Genomic DNA, 16,924 nt, shown 5'->3' with positions numbered 1-16,924 from the left:
GCATATTTAGGAATAAAAAAATTGCAAAAAGAATGCATACATAATAAGTTTCCAATTAATGGGGGTCGAAAAGCATGTGTTACCATAAGAAATTAGTCCAACCATCCCATCCATTCCATCTATTCATCCAACCATCCCATCTATCTATCCAATCATCCATCTAACCATCCAGCTTCCCATCCAAACATCCGTTGATATTTCGGAATATTGATAACACATGATGTCGTCGAGAACCGTTGACAATTGGAAAGGAAAGGAAAGATTGTGGTCTCGATATCGCCCATGTTGCAATAACAATAATATAGCAATATTATTGATACTATTGTCAACAAATTGAACATTGCATACAAGTTTAAATGAGGACGTGGTTCTTGATAGATTGGAAATGGCGGAACATGATTCATTAGCTGAGCCAATTGGTTGGGATCAATGTTTGAAGTATCAATATTGCTACAAGTTTTGATGGCCGAGGATACAGAAACAGTATCAATATCGCTGATAATCGGAAATGTGGGCAAACGTTAGGGAAACATGGGGGAAACGGTGGAAATTTTCAGTGAAACTTTAGGAGATGCTAAAATACACACGTCTGCATATTTAGGAATAAAAAAATTGCAAAAAGAATGCGTACATAATAAGTTTCCAATTAATGGGGCCGAAAAGCATGTGCTACGATAAGAAATTAGTCCATCCATCCATTGTTCACACCCCAAGTATAGGGTTGTGATGTAGTAATAATCTTGGTAAGACCGAGGTTGAATCCACAGGGACTGTACCTTGTACATAATCTGAAAGTAACTCGGAACTAGAACTAGGCGAAGATGTAATCTAATCAGGAGAATTTAGGAGGATAATGGTGAACTATTTAAACTAAAACTTGTAATATTTAAAGGTGGGAAACTAGGGTGCCAAGGATCCACTTGTAGCAGTCGGAAAGTTACCTTGCATTGATTCAAGGACACAACTGGAATCAGAGTCCTATCTTATCCAATTGGTAAGAAGAGATCTGTCAGATCTTTGAACTTCTCATGGATCTCATCATCAATAGATAAGAATGGTGAAGATTTGGAAGTGATTCCATCACCTAACCATGCCCAGGAGACGATGGCAAACAACAATAATTTACCAATCTCACAGCCAATCATAAGAGAATTGTGAAAGTTAGGAAGGATTCCGTCACCCTACCATGCCCATGGGACAATGGTGAACAACGGGTCTTACTAATTTCACAATCTCAATAATGGAAAGAGCATACTTAAAGCTATCGCAAATCCATTGTAATTTAAGTCGCAACAAACCATTAAAACTAAAAGTATTCCTTCATAATCAAACTAAAATCCAAGAGAATCCATAAAACATGAATTAAAGCAAAGCAACCATCCTAATCACGCTACAAGCTTCACCTCTTAGCCCCAGCTAAGAAGTTTAGCTTGACAAGATCACACTAAAGTCTCAAAAAACATAATGAAATAAAGAGGAAAAGATAGAGAAAATCTGGCCGTCCCAAGCTCTCTTTGTCTCTTACTTCTCGTTCACGTCCTGGCCTCCACGGCTGCACAAGATCTGATCCTCCCACCTTGCCTCCATGGCTGCACGTCTAATAGATCCCGTGTCCAAGATTGGATGCCTTTCTCTCCTGTGTGTCCCTCCTTTTATAAAGTTAGGGAGGTCGGTGGCGTAAGTGGAGTTGGTGCGTAAGGATCTTACGCAATCCGGTTTTGGTGTGGCAACCCTTGGAAACCAACTTGCGTCGAGTCAACTTTTGGATGGCGGATTGTCCTGGCCTTCTGATATGGCTTCTTGGATGGGGTCGTGCACACCTTGGGCTCCTCCTGGACGGTTCAGATCGTAGATCTGACCGCGATTGTGTACGTATAATGGCCCACAGTGGCTGGACTTCTCGGACGATCGCAAAACAAGGCCTGCGTAATCTTTTGCGCTGTGAAGCTCGGTGGGCCCATGATCGGTGTCTTCGTGGAAATCCACTCTGTCCATTAGTTTTCCCTCGAAAAACCATTCGGGAAGGGACGGTTTTGGATTGGTTTCGGTGTGGCCTACAGAATCTTTTACTCCGCCGTCCGTCCCGCGTTTGAATCCCCATATACATGCAATGTCTGAGAAAAATCAGGCCTTCGATTAGGGTACGGTCGGTTTGGCCTCCTGAGTGTAATGAACGGTTCAGATCAACCTGGATGATGATGGTGGCCCACCTGCACCCAACCGCAAGTCCCTGCTCGCTGTTACGCGGGCGGGGATTTTGGATTTTTGAAAATAGTCGGGTCAGCGCACACTAACTGACTTAGTGTGTTCGGTGCACCGCGAGTGCACGTGTGCTGTGCACACGCGCACCACTCAGGGTGAGGTCCACAGTGATGTTTGTTTAAATCCACACCGTTCATCCGCTTCCTCATCTAATTTAAGGGGTTGAGACCGAAATTTAGGCATATCCAGAGATTAGGTGGGCCCTAAATCAGGGATTTGGTGGCTAATCTGTTCGTTGGGCCACTTCCACCAGGATCCAAGGACTGAAATTTGACGTGTACGGTTAATTTATGGTCCTCAGGCTAGATATAAAGTTTCGAGCCGAACGGATGGTGGGAACCCTATGATCTTGCTTTTTGGACGATTTTCAGGCCTCTATATCGTTGATCTCTTGATTTTCTTGAATCTCTAGCGTGTAAATTCTTCGATCTCGGTCCCCTGGGGTCCGTCCCTTGCCTCGGTGACTTCGGAGCATTAAATCCATGCTTTTAGTACCCTTTTTCAGTCCAGACTCCTAAATACACCTTGCAACACAAACATGATTAAAATAGGATGTTAAGCATTATCATGTACGTAAAATTAGGTAATACTTGGGGTCTAATATGCAATATTTGATCCTCAACACAATCCTCAACCAGCATTTTGCTAGTCTCGAGCAAAGTATGCGAAAAATAATTGAAGAAGTACGGGACAATTTCTATAAACCCAAGTGAATTTTTGAAAAACAATCCAGATACTAGAATTCTAAGATTCATGAATGTTGGGCATTACTTTGTCCTGGACTCAAGCGCACGGTAAACTTCATAGTCAAGTTCAAAGTATTAATCCATTGATCAAAACAATTCTAAACATCGAGTTCCATGGGTGTATAGTGAAACCTAAACTTATCACAATCAAAGACTCAATTCTTAATTTAGATTTCAAATCCATATCCCTTAAGGAAGCAATGGAACTCGAAAAGCCTTCCTTAGAAGAGGAGGTGAAAGCTATTATCACTTAGATGTGTGGAAACAAAGCCTCGAGTCCTAATGGATTCCCAATCCTATTCTTTTAGAAAATTTGGCCGATACTTAAGAAGGATACTATGGATTTTCTTATGGAGTTTTGGGAAAGAAATTGCCCCTCTAAGGAGCCGGGAGCCTCTTTTATCATTCTTATTCCTAAAGTTGAGGGAGTTGAACTCTTGAAAGATTTCAGGCCGATCATCCTAATTGGAAGCCCCTACAAGATCCCTGCGAAATTGCTTGCATCTAGGTTTAAAGCGGCCTTGGCTTTGGTGATTTCAAAGAATCAGGGGGTGTTTGTTGTGGGAAAAATTCTGGATTGCGCCTTAGTAACCCACGAGTGCATTGATTCAACATTCAAAGGTAATGAAGCAGGGCTTGTTTGCAAGTTGGATATTGAGAAGGCATATGATCACGTGAATTGGGACTTTTTAGACTGCATGCTGCATATGATGGGATTTGGTTAGAAGTGGAGGGGATGGATTAGAGATTGTGTGGAATTTGCATCTTTTTCTATTTTGATCAACGGTTCGCCAAAAGCTTTCTTCAAAGCATGAAGTGGTATCATGCTGGGAGATCTTTATCATCATGCGTCTTTGTTGTTATCGGGGGGCTATTAGCGTTATGCTATATAAAGGTGCTGCAAACGGATTGTTTAGAGGGTTTGAAACCTCTGTTAATGGAAGGCGGATCACTCATCTCCAGTATGCGGATGACACTCCTTTTCTTTTTCTTCTTCTTCTTCTTCTTTTTTTTCCTGCGATGCAAGTGAGATTGCTGTTGATAATCTACGAAAATCCTAGTTTTCTTTGAAGAGGTTTCGGGCTTAAAGATCAATGTGGCTAAATCTGAAATGCTTGGAGTGCATGTTGGTGAAGGCAAGCTGGATCGATTTGCTTCCATCTTTGGTTGCAAGGCGGGGGCTTTCCTCTCCACTTGTCGTCCTCTATGCATTGGAAAACCGGCCAAACACCTCTGGGATAGGGTGATTGAGAGGATTGAGAGGAAGTTAGCTTCGTGTCAATGTCACCATCTTTCCCTGGGAGGCCAATTGATGCTTTTGAAGACGACTTTTTTTCAATATGCCTATTCACTTCTTGTCTCTCTTTAAATGCCCAAAGTTTGTTTTGAACAAGCTGGAGAAATTAAGGAGAAACATTGTGGAACGACTCGAGTGACAACAGGAAATTCCATTTCCTTAAATGGGTGACACGAACATTGCGCTTCTTGGAAAGTGGAAGAAGAGAGGCTTTAGAGGCAATTGATAGCTACAAAGTATGGCACATGTGCGGACGACCGAAGAGCTCTTCACTTTATAGGGCATCGACCATCTGGAAGGCAGTGGTGGCTACTGCACACTTGGTTAGACATGGGATATCTTTTAGAATTGGGAGTGGCACTGGCATTCGCTTTTGGATTGATCCATGGTGTGGTGACCAATTGCTTCAAGCCTTATTTCCTAGATTGGCCCGGCTTGCTCCTGATTGCTTCATTGGTGTGTGGCGGATTGTGTTTCCATTGTTGGGGGACTCGGTTGTTTGGGCCCTGCCGTGACACAAGAATCTTTTGGAGGGCGAGATCGTTAAGGCTGCCAATCTCTTGAACCTCCTTGTAAGGATGTCAGGCCTGCCGTTCTAGAAGATGACATGATGTTATGGTTGAGGCATCGTTCCGGTAAGTTCTTGGTTAACTCATTCTATGAGCTTATTTCGAAACATCCTTCGCATTTGACCCCACCCCATATGTTCCATTTATGGTTTTATGGAGCTCCTCCTCACGTGGCGGTTTTTGTTTGGCTTCTTGGTTGCAAGAGATTTCTCACAATAGATGATTTGCAGTGGAGATCTTTAGTTCTGCCCAGTGTTTTAAATAGTGAATAGTGTGTAGTGTAGTGCTTACCTCTCTGAAGCGTGAGGTGTAAGCTACATAGCGCTATACGCTACTAGATTTTTTTTTTTTCAAGGTTGCGCTTAGTTACACCAATCTCATGATATTCTGCACCAAATTATATTGATTAATAATGAAATTTAACAAAATTGCATCATATTTGGTGCAACCAAGTGCAACCTAAAGTAATAAGAAAGGACAATGATTTAAGTATAAAGGGTAAAGAAGAGTAACAAAATTGATTTAATATTGTTACTTAATATTATTTTACTAAAGCATTGAAAAGATTATCAAATTTTTATTGAAAATAGAAAAATGTAATAAATCATTGAAACATTAATTGATTTTAATGTTGTAGTGAAAAATAACTTGTAATGTAAGCTACATAGTGTGTTGCGCATGGTCTTTCTAGCGTGTAGCGTATGCAAATTATCATGTAGTGTAGGCAGTGTTTTAAATATTGACGATATCAGCCAATATATCCCACGATATATCTTGTATCCCACCAGTGTGATACGAAACGCACAAGTAGTGCCAATATATCCCACGTTTCCGATCCAATGAGCATTTTCAATTTTCGATCCATGTTTTTATTGTAAATTACATTAAACTAGTGTCAAATGGTTACGAATTTATGATTCTTTATGTTTTTCATGAAATATTATGGATTTGGAACTTTGATTTCGAGATTTGGGGGAGATGGGTCAAGTTGCAAAAAATTAAGAAAAAACAAAATTTCTCACAAATAAGTTGCAATCTTTGCATCTAGACACAAAATTAAACATGTATGTAACTTGATCTAGTGATTCTTGTATTGCTTGTGTTTCTATACATGTCTTCTTACGTTTATAAATTATATGAATAGACTTTGAATATACTTCCATCAATTCAGTTGGAAAGCACATATATTAGGATCCCATACAAAGGAAACCCCTATTATGTGCACCTTTTTTTTTTTTTTTTTTTTTGTAATGTTTTGATTTCTAAATGTGTTGATGTCTTTTTCAACAATCCCTGAAGTTTCATTGAAACATTCGACCAATTTCCCATTGTTCCCATGTTTCCCAACAACAATGATACATTACGTGATACAACCAATATATCCCATGCGATAACCGATATTTATTCGTATCCCAAGTGTGTGATACATTACGCAATAATGATATTTAAAACATTGAGTGTAGGCTACACGTGACTAGAGCTATTTTCATGAGCTACATAGGATTAAAGCTAAGCTACACTACTGAGCGTAAGCTACACACTACATAGTGTAGCTATTTAAAACACTGGCTCTGCCTAATCTATGCTTGATGTGCATGGAAAATGGGGAGTCTTTCAATCATCTCTTCATCCATTGCTTCTTTGCCAGCAGAGTGTGGAGCCATCTCCTCAATCTCATCAAGGTAGGTTGGGCGATGCCAAACTTAGTTGACGAATTACTTTGGGCATGGCACAAGGGAGAATTTGGTAGAGTTGGAAAGGCTGTTTGGAGATTGCTCATTTTGGCTGTTTTTTGGACCCTGTGGGGAGCTAGGAACGGGCGTTGTTTTAGAAATAAGTGTATAGGTGTTGAGGAGGTCATTTGTAAAGTGAAAAGTTTAGTGTCCAGTTGGGCGGCCTTGCTTATGCCTGCTGATGGCAGCCTTCCTTTTCGATTGTTTTGGTTGCTTGGTGTTGTATTCTTTGTCCACCTTTGTGGCTTTTTAATAAAGTGTTGTTGCAGGCAAGTGACAAATGGCATTTTTTCAAAAAAAAATAGAAATGAGGGAGATGGGAACAATGTTTTTAGGAAATTTACAAAAACAAACAACAAAAATGTCATTTCCATGGAAACATTTCTTAATTTACGTTTCAGCTAGTCCAAATAGGCCTCGAGAGAAGAAGGAAGAATAGAAGGGGGTGGATTCCCTTTCTCTTGTTCTTTAATCTTGAAGTTGAGTTTGATCAGTGCTTGCATCACTTGCGGATCTCTCAATTTCAAGGTTTTTGTCTTCCAGCATGTCTTTTTGTTGCGATCAAGTATAAACTTCTAGGAATCAAGAGTAGGAGCGCAAGTCTGAAGCGTGGTTTAAAGTGGGAACAACACCAAGTTGGAAGGATCTTGCAGCTAAATTCTCACACAAATCATTTGAGTGCAAAGTTGGCATTTAGCACGTACAAATTTATTCTACATGCATACTTTATGAGCTTCCTGTTTTTATCCATTTCTTGTTGCATAATATTTGCTACTTGAACCTTCATCTCTCTCACTTCCCATGCTTAATTCATAGGGATTTTAATGCAAAATTCCTCAAGAATTTTGATTTTACCAACCAATGCCTTGATTTCTTAAAAATCCTACAATGTGCTTCCTGGATTGTGAAATGGCCAAAATCCCCTCATCTATTTTCTAAAAGTTGAGCTAAGGACTGTGGAGCCCACATGGCGTGTGTGTGTGACATCAACTCATCATATAAATTCAACCCACCTTGACTATTAGATGAACCAAAAATCAAGCCGATCTAGATACTCTCGCTGTTGCCACCTGATATGGCATGAGAAGCATACTTATTTTCACACCAGACATCTTTCTAGAATAGAATCTTGAACCATCTCCAAGTGCTATCATCGACAGCCATTGAAAACCCCCTCCAACCCATGCAACTTTTGAAACTACTGAAGCTCTACCACCCTCTTGCTGGCGTCCATATTTGCAATGAATTACATGTTTCCACAAGCTATCCTCTACTCGAAATCTTCATAGCAACTTGTTGAGAAGCACCTTATTCATATAAATTAGAGAACTAGGGTCACCCTAAGCACTACCATGCCTTTCTTGGTTTGAACACTTACTTCCACACAAAGAGATGAAATTTATGCTTATTGCTCAAGCCATTTCATAAGAAATACAGTCAAATCTTTTTCAACCTATGCACAATGCTTACCAAACATCTTGAGAAGTGACATGTGATACACTGACAGTGTAAAGGGCAAGGTACTAGATGATGGCATGCGAAGTTTCTACATTAGTTACCTCTTACAACTTAAAGGTAGTTTTCATAATTTGATCGTAACTGTGAAGCTAAGGAAAAGATTATCTATTTCGCAGGCAAATGGTGGGCCATGTATGGGAGTGATGGCGAGCTTTGTAGCGGTTGACTGTCCGTGTACTCACATAGATGGTGTCCTCCTCACCGTGTAAAAGAAATTGGAGCACATTCTCTCTCATTCACATGAACAAGCGCAACAGATTTGGGTACGAGAGGCTTCAAAAGCTAGTGTACTGCTAATACATCATGAAGCTATAAGAGAGGCTACTAGGCACAGAAGAAATAAGAAAAACACAAGGAGACCCGTTGGACTTGATGACAATCGGTCAGAATGCATATGTTGAAGAGGATATAGAGGATCCACTTTACGAGTGGGTTAAGTTGGTTTATTTGGACACTTCAGATGGACCAAATTTGCATACAGTGGAGGAGGTAGCGTCACAGGGGATTGATGTTGATGCTCACGTATTGTAGGCTAGATCTCTTGAAGAAGCTTTTCTCTGATTGACGAGAAGTCTAAAGGGCAGCCCACGGTAGTCATTATCATGTGGGGCACATGGTGGTGAGACTTTATCTGACACTCAGAGCGATGTTGGTGATGGGTCTAGCGATGGTGATGACGATGATGATGGAGGTGACAGGGATGGTGGTGGCAGCAACACAACTCATTCTGGGAGTTAGTCTTAGAGGCCTCTTAGCCTATTCATTGGGGAGAGATTCTGATCATGCCACCCAGGACACTAACCATAGTTCTCGCTTACAAGAACTATTGCCGCGCCTTGTCATTAATAAAGCATACACACGTTAGAAGCTATTGAAGAAGAAGCAGACCTAGAAGTTGAGAAATTTAGATGAGTTATTAACAAAGTGTATGAGGGACCCATGTTGATGAGAGGCAATGTAACCACTTGCTCTAAAAGCTTGAACTGATAGAGTGTGGCGAATCAATCCCTTTATCTCATAGCCCAGGCCCTACATCCTATGGGTTTGGTCCTCGATCGAACCCTCCTCGTGGGCCCCACATCACATGGGTTCCACCTCACACGAGCCACTCACCTAGAGTGTGCCCCTGCATCTCACAGGCTACCCTACTTGAGCCTGGTGTGAAAATGCCTCTGCATTAATCACCCCCGGTGAGGAGTCTCAAACATGAGACATCCCGCTCTGATATCGCTTTGACGCAGGACAACTAACCACTTTTTCTAAAAGCTCAAACTGATAGAGCGTGATGAATCAATCCCCTTATCTCATAGCTCATGCCCCACATCCCATAGGTTAGGTCCTCGGTTGAACCCCTCTCGTGGGCCACATCACATAGATTCCGCCTCACACGAGCCACCCGCTTCACACGGGCCGCCCACCTCGAGTGTGCCCCTACATCTCACAGGCTACCCCACTCGAGCCCGGTGTTGCCCTTGCATTATATAGTTTGGATCATGGACGAGGGAGGGTAGCTTGAGTTTTATGCCACAGTATGGATATGGATTACAAACATAGGAGGGATAGCTCGAGTTATGTGCCACAATATAGATATGGACACAGACTTGGTGGATATGTGGTAAGTGACTCCCACAATTGCGGCATATCATTTTTTGACTACAGTTAGGAATTCACTTTCACATACGAATAGGGATATCCAGTTTGGATATGACTAAGAGTATGGATAGTCAAGAGCTACATATGCGCCCACTCCTGATCCATGCCAGCCACTGGTTGTGATGATTATGCAGTGCCCACAAATGAGCATGCTAGTCACCTCATAGAGGATGAGTACTAGTGTTATATCATAGAGCATCTTTGTTAGTACCATTCTACTACGACCTGGGCACAATAATGTTGATTTGTGGAGCAACAGTACTATTCCTAGCCATATTGAGATGATGATGATGAGTTTGAGCCTCCTCATAGCTCTATGTGGGTCTGAACCACATCCACACACATTATTCATAGTTATATTTATAGTGTACTACTTTTGCTTTTAAATGTGTTGCTTATATTTCCATACATGCCTTATATTAAAAGTTATATGAATAGACTTTGAATATACTTGCATCAGTTTTGTCAAACAACTCATAGCTTAGGACCCTATACAAAGGAAACCTATTATGTGCACTTGATTTTTGTGATGTTATGATTTAAGAGGGTTTATTGATGTATTTTTTAACAATACCTGAAGTTTCATTGAAAAATTCGACCAATTTCCCAATGTTTCCTCATGTTTCCCAAATAGTGTGATAAATTCCGTGATATAACCGATATTTCCAATGCGATAACCGATACGCATCCGTAGCTCAAGGGTGCGATATGTAACGTGATATCGATATGGGAAACACCGGATCAAATACAATGTTCATCATGAAGAACTTTGAAAATCTGCCTCTTTGTGGACCATAACCTGATCAGTGAAGAACAACGTAGAAAATTTTGACACATTTCTTGCTGGATCAAATACAACGTTCAGCATGAAGAACTTTGAAAATCTGCCTCTTTGTGGACCATAACCTGATCAGTGAAGAACAACGTAGAAAATTTTGACACATTTCTTGTTGCATCATTCCTTCCATTAATTTGGGGTTTAAAGTGGTACATCAACAAAAGCTACAGTGGGAGTTGAACCCAGGTTGGGGGGTGAGGGTGTGGTGCCACTCTTTCATGGATCATAGGGTTCTTGTTTGAACCTAGGTTGTCTGGTGATCAAATATTTATCACAAGGTTAGAAGGGCAACGGTATGAGACAACAATGGAACTAGGTATAGGCAGTGGGAGTTAAAGAGAGATTGAGTGGACTTAAAGAGGATTATTTCATCTTCTCAATTCTCTTAACTAAGAAGTCTTGCTTCAACATAGTGCTTAATGAATTTGAACGCAGATTGTTTTTGGGGCAAGTGGGAGATTGTTGGAGTATGTTCCCTGGAAAACTAACATTAGCCCTAATCCACTAGCCATGTGGATGGGATGGGGCTCATCTCCACCGTAGATCATGATGATCATGAGTCCCTTATGGACACCTTGATGTGCCTTAGTGTGTAGTGTCACCCTGAACTATTTATAGGGAAATGGTACTATGAGGTCGACCTCATGGGAACTTCCCATGAGGTCAAGCTGTGTGGGGCCTTGGGCCCACCGTGATATGTGTCGAACATCTACCCCATCAGTCAGATGAACCATTGAATAGTGGGCCACGAGCTTAAAAATCAAGTCAATGCATGACTTGGGTGGGTCACACCACATACAACAGTTGAGAGGGGTTATCCTCCCATTAAAACATTCATAATCATTTATTGGGCCCACCGATATATGGTTCACAAATCCAGCCCATCCATTGTGTGTGTCCCACTTGAACGAGGGGTCAGGCCAAGTTTTAGCCGCATCCAAAACTTAGGTGGGCCCCACCAATTGATTTTATATGTTTTAGGCATGTCTTCACATGGTTTTAAATGGTATGGGCCACCCGAGTTCCGTATACGATTGGTTTGTGGGATATCTCATAACCTAAAGGGGACCCATAAAATGCATGGGGCATAGCTTGACCTCATAGGAAGTTCCCATGAGGTCGACCTCATAGAACAAACCCACACCCCCCCCCCCCCCCCAACACACACACACACGCACATTTATGCGTTGGTTTAGGAGCAAATCCTCTGTAGGCCTTAAGATCTAGGGATTAGTCATGATGCTCATTGCTTGGGGAGAATCTTGGTCCACGGATTTCAGTACCCTATATATGCCATGATCGCTACATGTATGTAGGAAACACCTGTGGTCATTTTATCATGAGATGTACAATTGTCTTGTGTAAGGGAACAAACTTGGGTTAGGATGGACAGTCTCCACCATCAGGGATCCAACTTGGTATTAGCGTGCCTTCTCCTTTAACCCACATAGAAGTGTGAGTGTACCATGGATACACGATCAAGGTCAGACCTTTGAGACACTTACATTGGTTGGATTGAGTTCAAGTCATTGGTTTGGGGGGCCATTAGCTTGGATCAGATGATCATGATGATTTGGACTTGATGTTGCATGCAATCGATTAATCCTTTACTTGAGGACGTGTAAGGATCACGACCCTAACTGGTAGGCTTTGGCCACATAGAAGTGTGAGTGTACCATGGATACACGATCAAGGTCGGACCTTTAGGACACTTACATTGGTTGGATTGAGTTCAAGTCATTGGTTTGGGGGGCCATTAGCTTGGATCAGATGATCATGATGATTTGGACTTGATGTTGCATGCAATTGATTAATCCTTTACTTGAGGACGTGTAAGGATCACGACCCTAACTGGTAGGCTTTGGCTCTTCCCACGAGGCTACCTAAAGGTCATTAGAAGTGGATGTGGTTGGGTACTTCCATTAGGAATCATTGATTCTTGCATGGGTCAACAGGGTACCCACTTAGTTTTACCTAGGGACTGTTTATTGGCTAGATCTATTAGATCAGGAACCCAAGAAGTGATTTTTTCTGCTAGGCCTAGCTCTTGAAATGTTTTGATTGGCTTTTTAAGGGTTTTCAACCATTGAAGTTTTGTTTTGATCGCACTTGATGATTGCCCGATAGTCTAGATCGGATGGTCCACTCTTTGATCAGCATGGGATATAGATCTCTAATGGATGGCCATGACAGTGGGAGGATTAAATCATTAGTACATGCATGGGTGAGGCATATTGCTACACCTCTCTCACAATAGGTTACAAAGTTGTGCATAGAGTAGTGGAGCACTTTACTGGGACTCCCATGGAAGCTTATCCTCCTACTTTATATTCAGATGCTACCCTAGAGGGGAGCATGTGAGCAGCCCTGGATGTCCCAACCCTTGGGAGTGTGAGCTAGAGAGAGTTTAGAGGGAGAGCAGAGAGAGGAGTTCTCCCTTCTTCCACCTTCATCTATGTGGCCTATTTCTATGGATGGTTGAGTTCTCCTTAGCACACATTAGAGGAGTTGCTTCGGGTTATTGAACTCTTTGGTACCGAGATAGATTAGGGAGAGACATCCTAGGTTGGAGGGTCATCATTGGCATGGGATCATTCTATGTTGTTGGATCACGTCTATAGGTATATTATCGATCTTTTGCGTTTAGATTCCTACAGAAATCTGATGTATATGTCATTGGGAGATACTGGAAGATGGGATTTTGTGTTTTGATTGAAGAAATATTAAATTCCGCTGCGATCGCCGTGAAATCCCATCACGATGCCCTTGAACCTCATTGTTGCAATGCCTTAGGCTTTGCATGGAGCACTTCCACATATTATCCTTTAAATGGTGTTCTTTCGTTGCTAATCATGAGTTGTTTGAAGATAAATTGTGGTGCACTGGTGAAGGATTTGATTTTTGAAATTGGTACCTTTTCATCCTCTAATCGGAAGTTTAGATTGTTTGCTAGACTTCCTACATCAATTTTGGTAAGAGAGCAAGTTCATTCTTGGGTCTTTGTGACCCACCTCCCGGCTTTCCTCTAGCCTTGTTGTAACCAGTGTTCTAAGTATCAGCAGGAAACGCGAGGAAAACGACGAAATTTTTCAATGAAACTTTAGGAGATCCTAAAATACATATATTTGCATATTTAGGAATTGCAAAAATAATGTACATATAATAAGTCTCCATTTAATAGGGGCCTAAATGCATGTGTTGTTGTAAGAAACCAGTCCAATGATCCCATCAATCCCATTTATCCATCTAAACATCTATTGATATTTTGGAATATCGACAGTGCGATATTTCATCGAGCCAGAGATACGGATAATATCAGGGATATTTCGATAATATTGGAGATACTTTGAACAATGGTTGTAACTCACACCTTCATTCCCAAGCACTAACCCATCTCAATTTTTTGTAAATTTATGTCCTTAAATTTCTCAAAATTTCCAATCGTAAACTCCAATTTTGCCAAACCCCCAAATTTCTCTAGCCAATTAAAATTTGGCCAAAACCCTGATATTCCTCTTGACTCTAAAATCCGTATTTGCCAAAAACTCTATTTCTTTGAAGGCCAAAGCCCAAAAAAATAATTTCCCCAAATTCTCAATTCTACCAAAATCCAGAAATTTTGTCAATGATAAACCGTAAATCGTACCCCAAATCTGCCCAAATGTGCACCCTTAAACCTACTCTATAACGCTGTTTAGCCCCAAGAATATATTATCCAAGGCTTCTAACATAACCTAGTCTGTCCTTTTTCTTGATCGGCAAACCAAATCTCAATCCTTAGCCTCTAAACATCCTATAAACCCAATCGTATCATTACAAACAGTAAATTGACAGTGAATGGACTCTAATCACTGTACAAATAAGAATGTATTCATCCATCGACAAGCCTTAGAGAGGTGGATGCTTCCATGTCTGTACGCTTATTCCTAACTGAACTGCTGTGTTATGATTGTTCTTACCCATAATTCGCTCCTATTGGGGCTACCCTGAACGTGACAATCATCCATCTTATCACCCAATCCCTTCTATTCTACTTCTAATTTGAGTGACATGCCATATTTCCTATCATTCTCATTGCTAAGTATGCCACAATATGTTACTCAGAAATACCCCATGAAGGGAAGCCATTTGATGGAATATCTCTCTATGCCAACAAAAACACTGCCAATTCCTCTTCACTCTCTGCATTTTTGGAAATTGTCGAAAAGGAAAAATTACATTGATTGTTGGTCTCCCTAGCATGAAGCCAAAATGATTATTTGACACCCTTGCTTCTTGTCTTAGGCTATGCTCCATCACCCGTCTGTAGTTGCAGGATCCTTCTAACTAGGTGTCACTCTCATTTCGAATTATGCTCCAGACTTCGACTCCCGCTTCGTCACTGTTAGTATTTGCTAACATTTTCAACCAGATGTTGGAGCTCATGAGCCATCTTTTCATCACCTGCCTCTTTGTGAGGGAGATATGATGGAGGTTCCTTGAGCTCTCTGGCGTGGTTTGGATCATGCCATGTCTGGTTGGGGAGCTGTTTCAGGCACGGCATAGTGGTGTGAGGAAGTGCAAAAGGAAATCCATCCTGTGGCGAATTTCTGTTCTTGCTACTTTGCAGTCAATATGGTTTGAGTAAAACTTGCAGTCAATACCTTGTCCCCATTCCCATAACAAAAACCGGCCTGACCCACAATCTGGGTGACCTTGGTTGGAACTTGCAGGTTTGTGCATTCTCCTTTGTTCTGGTAAATATGTATCTCCACCCATCTGGCATTTTCTTTGACTACAAAAATTTGTTGCCAAAATGGTAAATAATTGGTTTAGTATGGAAAGCTTGTTGAAAGCACCAATTGTTCGTTTGAAACTAGAAGCTGTATGACTCGATGGAAATTGGTATAGTTTTGGAAATTCTCTGGTGGATCTGTCCAAATAGCTCTTTTTAACAGAAAACCAATCATTGTAGGACATTGATTAAACATGAAACCATTGTGGTTGGGCTGTCGGGACACTGATGATTTATTTATTTATTTATTTTTTTTGATCAATTTACATGTACCACCATATACAGCACGTGTACCATGTGTATGGTAGAGATTGGGAGCAAGTATCCCTCCCATGTCAATCTTTGCCCCTTTTTTCTCTCTTTATGAGTTTTATGTGCCCCACTGACGAGAAATAGGTTTTAAGTATTCTGTGACTCTTCAATGGAAATACTTTCCTTCAAGCAGAATATGACAATGAAGCTGAAGATGCTTTCGTTTGCCTTTAAATAGTTGTTGGTTTGAACCCTAAATTGTCTGTGCAGTGCGGTTATAAAAGGTGATGGAAGGACTTCGGGAGCCTCAAAGAATCAAATGGAATTCAGCTAGAAAGATTCATTCAAATGCATACTCAAGCTCCTGTAGGAAGACTGAAAATGTTTTCCTGCACCTGAAAGTAGCAATTCTCTTTTCATCCCAATCGGACTTGATGATTTTGAGTTACTTTTTGATTACTTCTTTGATGAGAATATTATTTTCTTGATTGAGACACAAATTATCCGCAATCTTCCACTGAAATCAGTTCATTTGTGATAATACGTGGCACATGGCAGTGTCACATGTGCTACACAACAGAAGATGAACAATGGAAAGTTGGCACTTGTGACACATTGTAGGCGTTTTGTACATGTGGGGCCCAAGTGAAGATGGATGGTGGCACGTGGCAGTGTCATGTGTGTGACACAACAGATGATTGACAATGGAAATTTGGCACATGCGGTGCTTTGTACATGTGGGGCCCAAGTGAAGATGGATGGTCGCACACGTGGCATAGTGGCACGTGTTTGGCACAATAGAAGATGGACAGCAGAACATTTGCACATGTGAGGGGATTGGAGATAGGTAGTGGCACTTGTGTGTATGACTCTTGAGAAGTTCATTTTCTTCGATTGCAGAAAAATTCATTTCTGAGGGTGGGGAAAATAAATTTGTTGATTTTTCGACAAAAAGAGGAAATGAGAAATGGTGTTTCCCTATATTTCCTTAAAAAAATAAAAATAAATAGAAAAACATTTTCATGGGAAATGGTCTTTCCTTTCCTTTCCATGAATCCAAACAGGACCCGAAGGGAAACAACTTTTCCTTTCTCATAGTTTCCTAAAAAGGGTGTTTGGCAATAAACATAATCCCCCCACGCTAGGAAAGGTGGGTAAGCTCATCAGTTACCCCATCTGCCGTGATTGAAAAAATAAAATAAAAAAGTCGCTGAAATTCAGAACAATTTTTAAACGTTCTCCCAGATGGCCCACTTGGGCAGTGGTGATGCTGATGTGCAAA

General features: G+C 41.1%; 1 protein-coding gene across 8 annotated transcripts in view; it reads left to right on the top strand.

Moving 5' to 3' along the window:
* The window catches only part of LOC131223929 (uncharacterized), a 29,723-nt gene extending 13,168 nt beyond the window's left edge, over positions 1-16,555 (top strand). For 3 of the 8 annotated variants that reach the window (XM_058219527.1, XM_058219520.1, XM_058219521.1), the window contains one exon: positions 15,913-16,152. In XM_058219527.1, the coding sequence (XP_058075510.1) occupies positions 15,913-15,930 (18 nt within the window). In that variant the 3' untranslated portion in view covers positions 15,931-16,152. Of the gene's footprint in view, positions 1-8,241; positions 9,225-14,925; positions 15,609-15,912; positions 16,153-16,200 lie in introns of those variants that run through there. The other 5 variants (XM_058219523.1, XM_058219522.1, XM_058219526.1 and 2 more) reach the window with 5 other exon arrangements.
* The last annotated feature ends 369 nt before the right edge of the window (positions 16,556-16,924 follow it).

This window comes from Magnolia sinica, chromosome 13, assembly GCF_029962835.1.
Source record: "Magnolia sinica isolate HGM2019 chromosome 13, MsV1, whole genome shotgun sequence".
NCBI classification, from domain to species: Eukaryota; Viridiplantae; Streptophyta; class Magnoliopsida; order Magnoliales; family Magnoliaceae; genus Magnolia; species Magnolia sinica.
The sequence above is the reverse complement of the archived record's forward strand: the minus strand, read 5'-3'. Positions and strand labels throughout refer to the sequence as shown.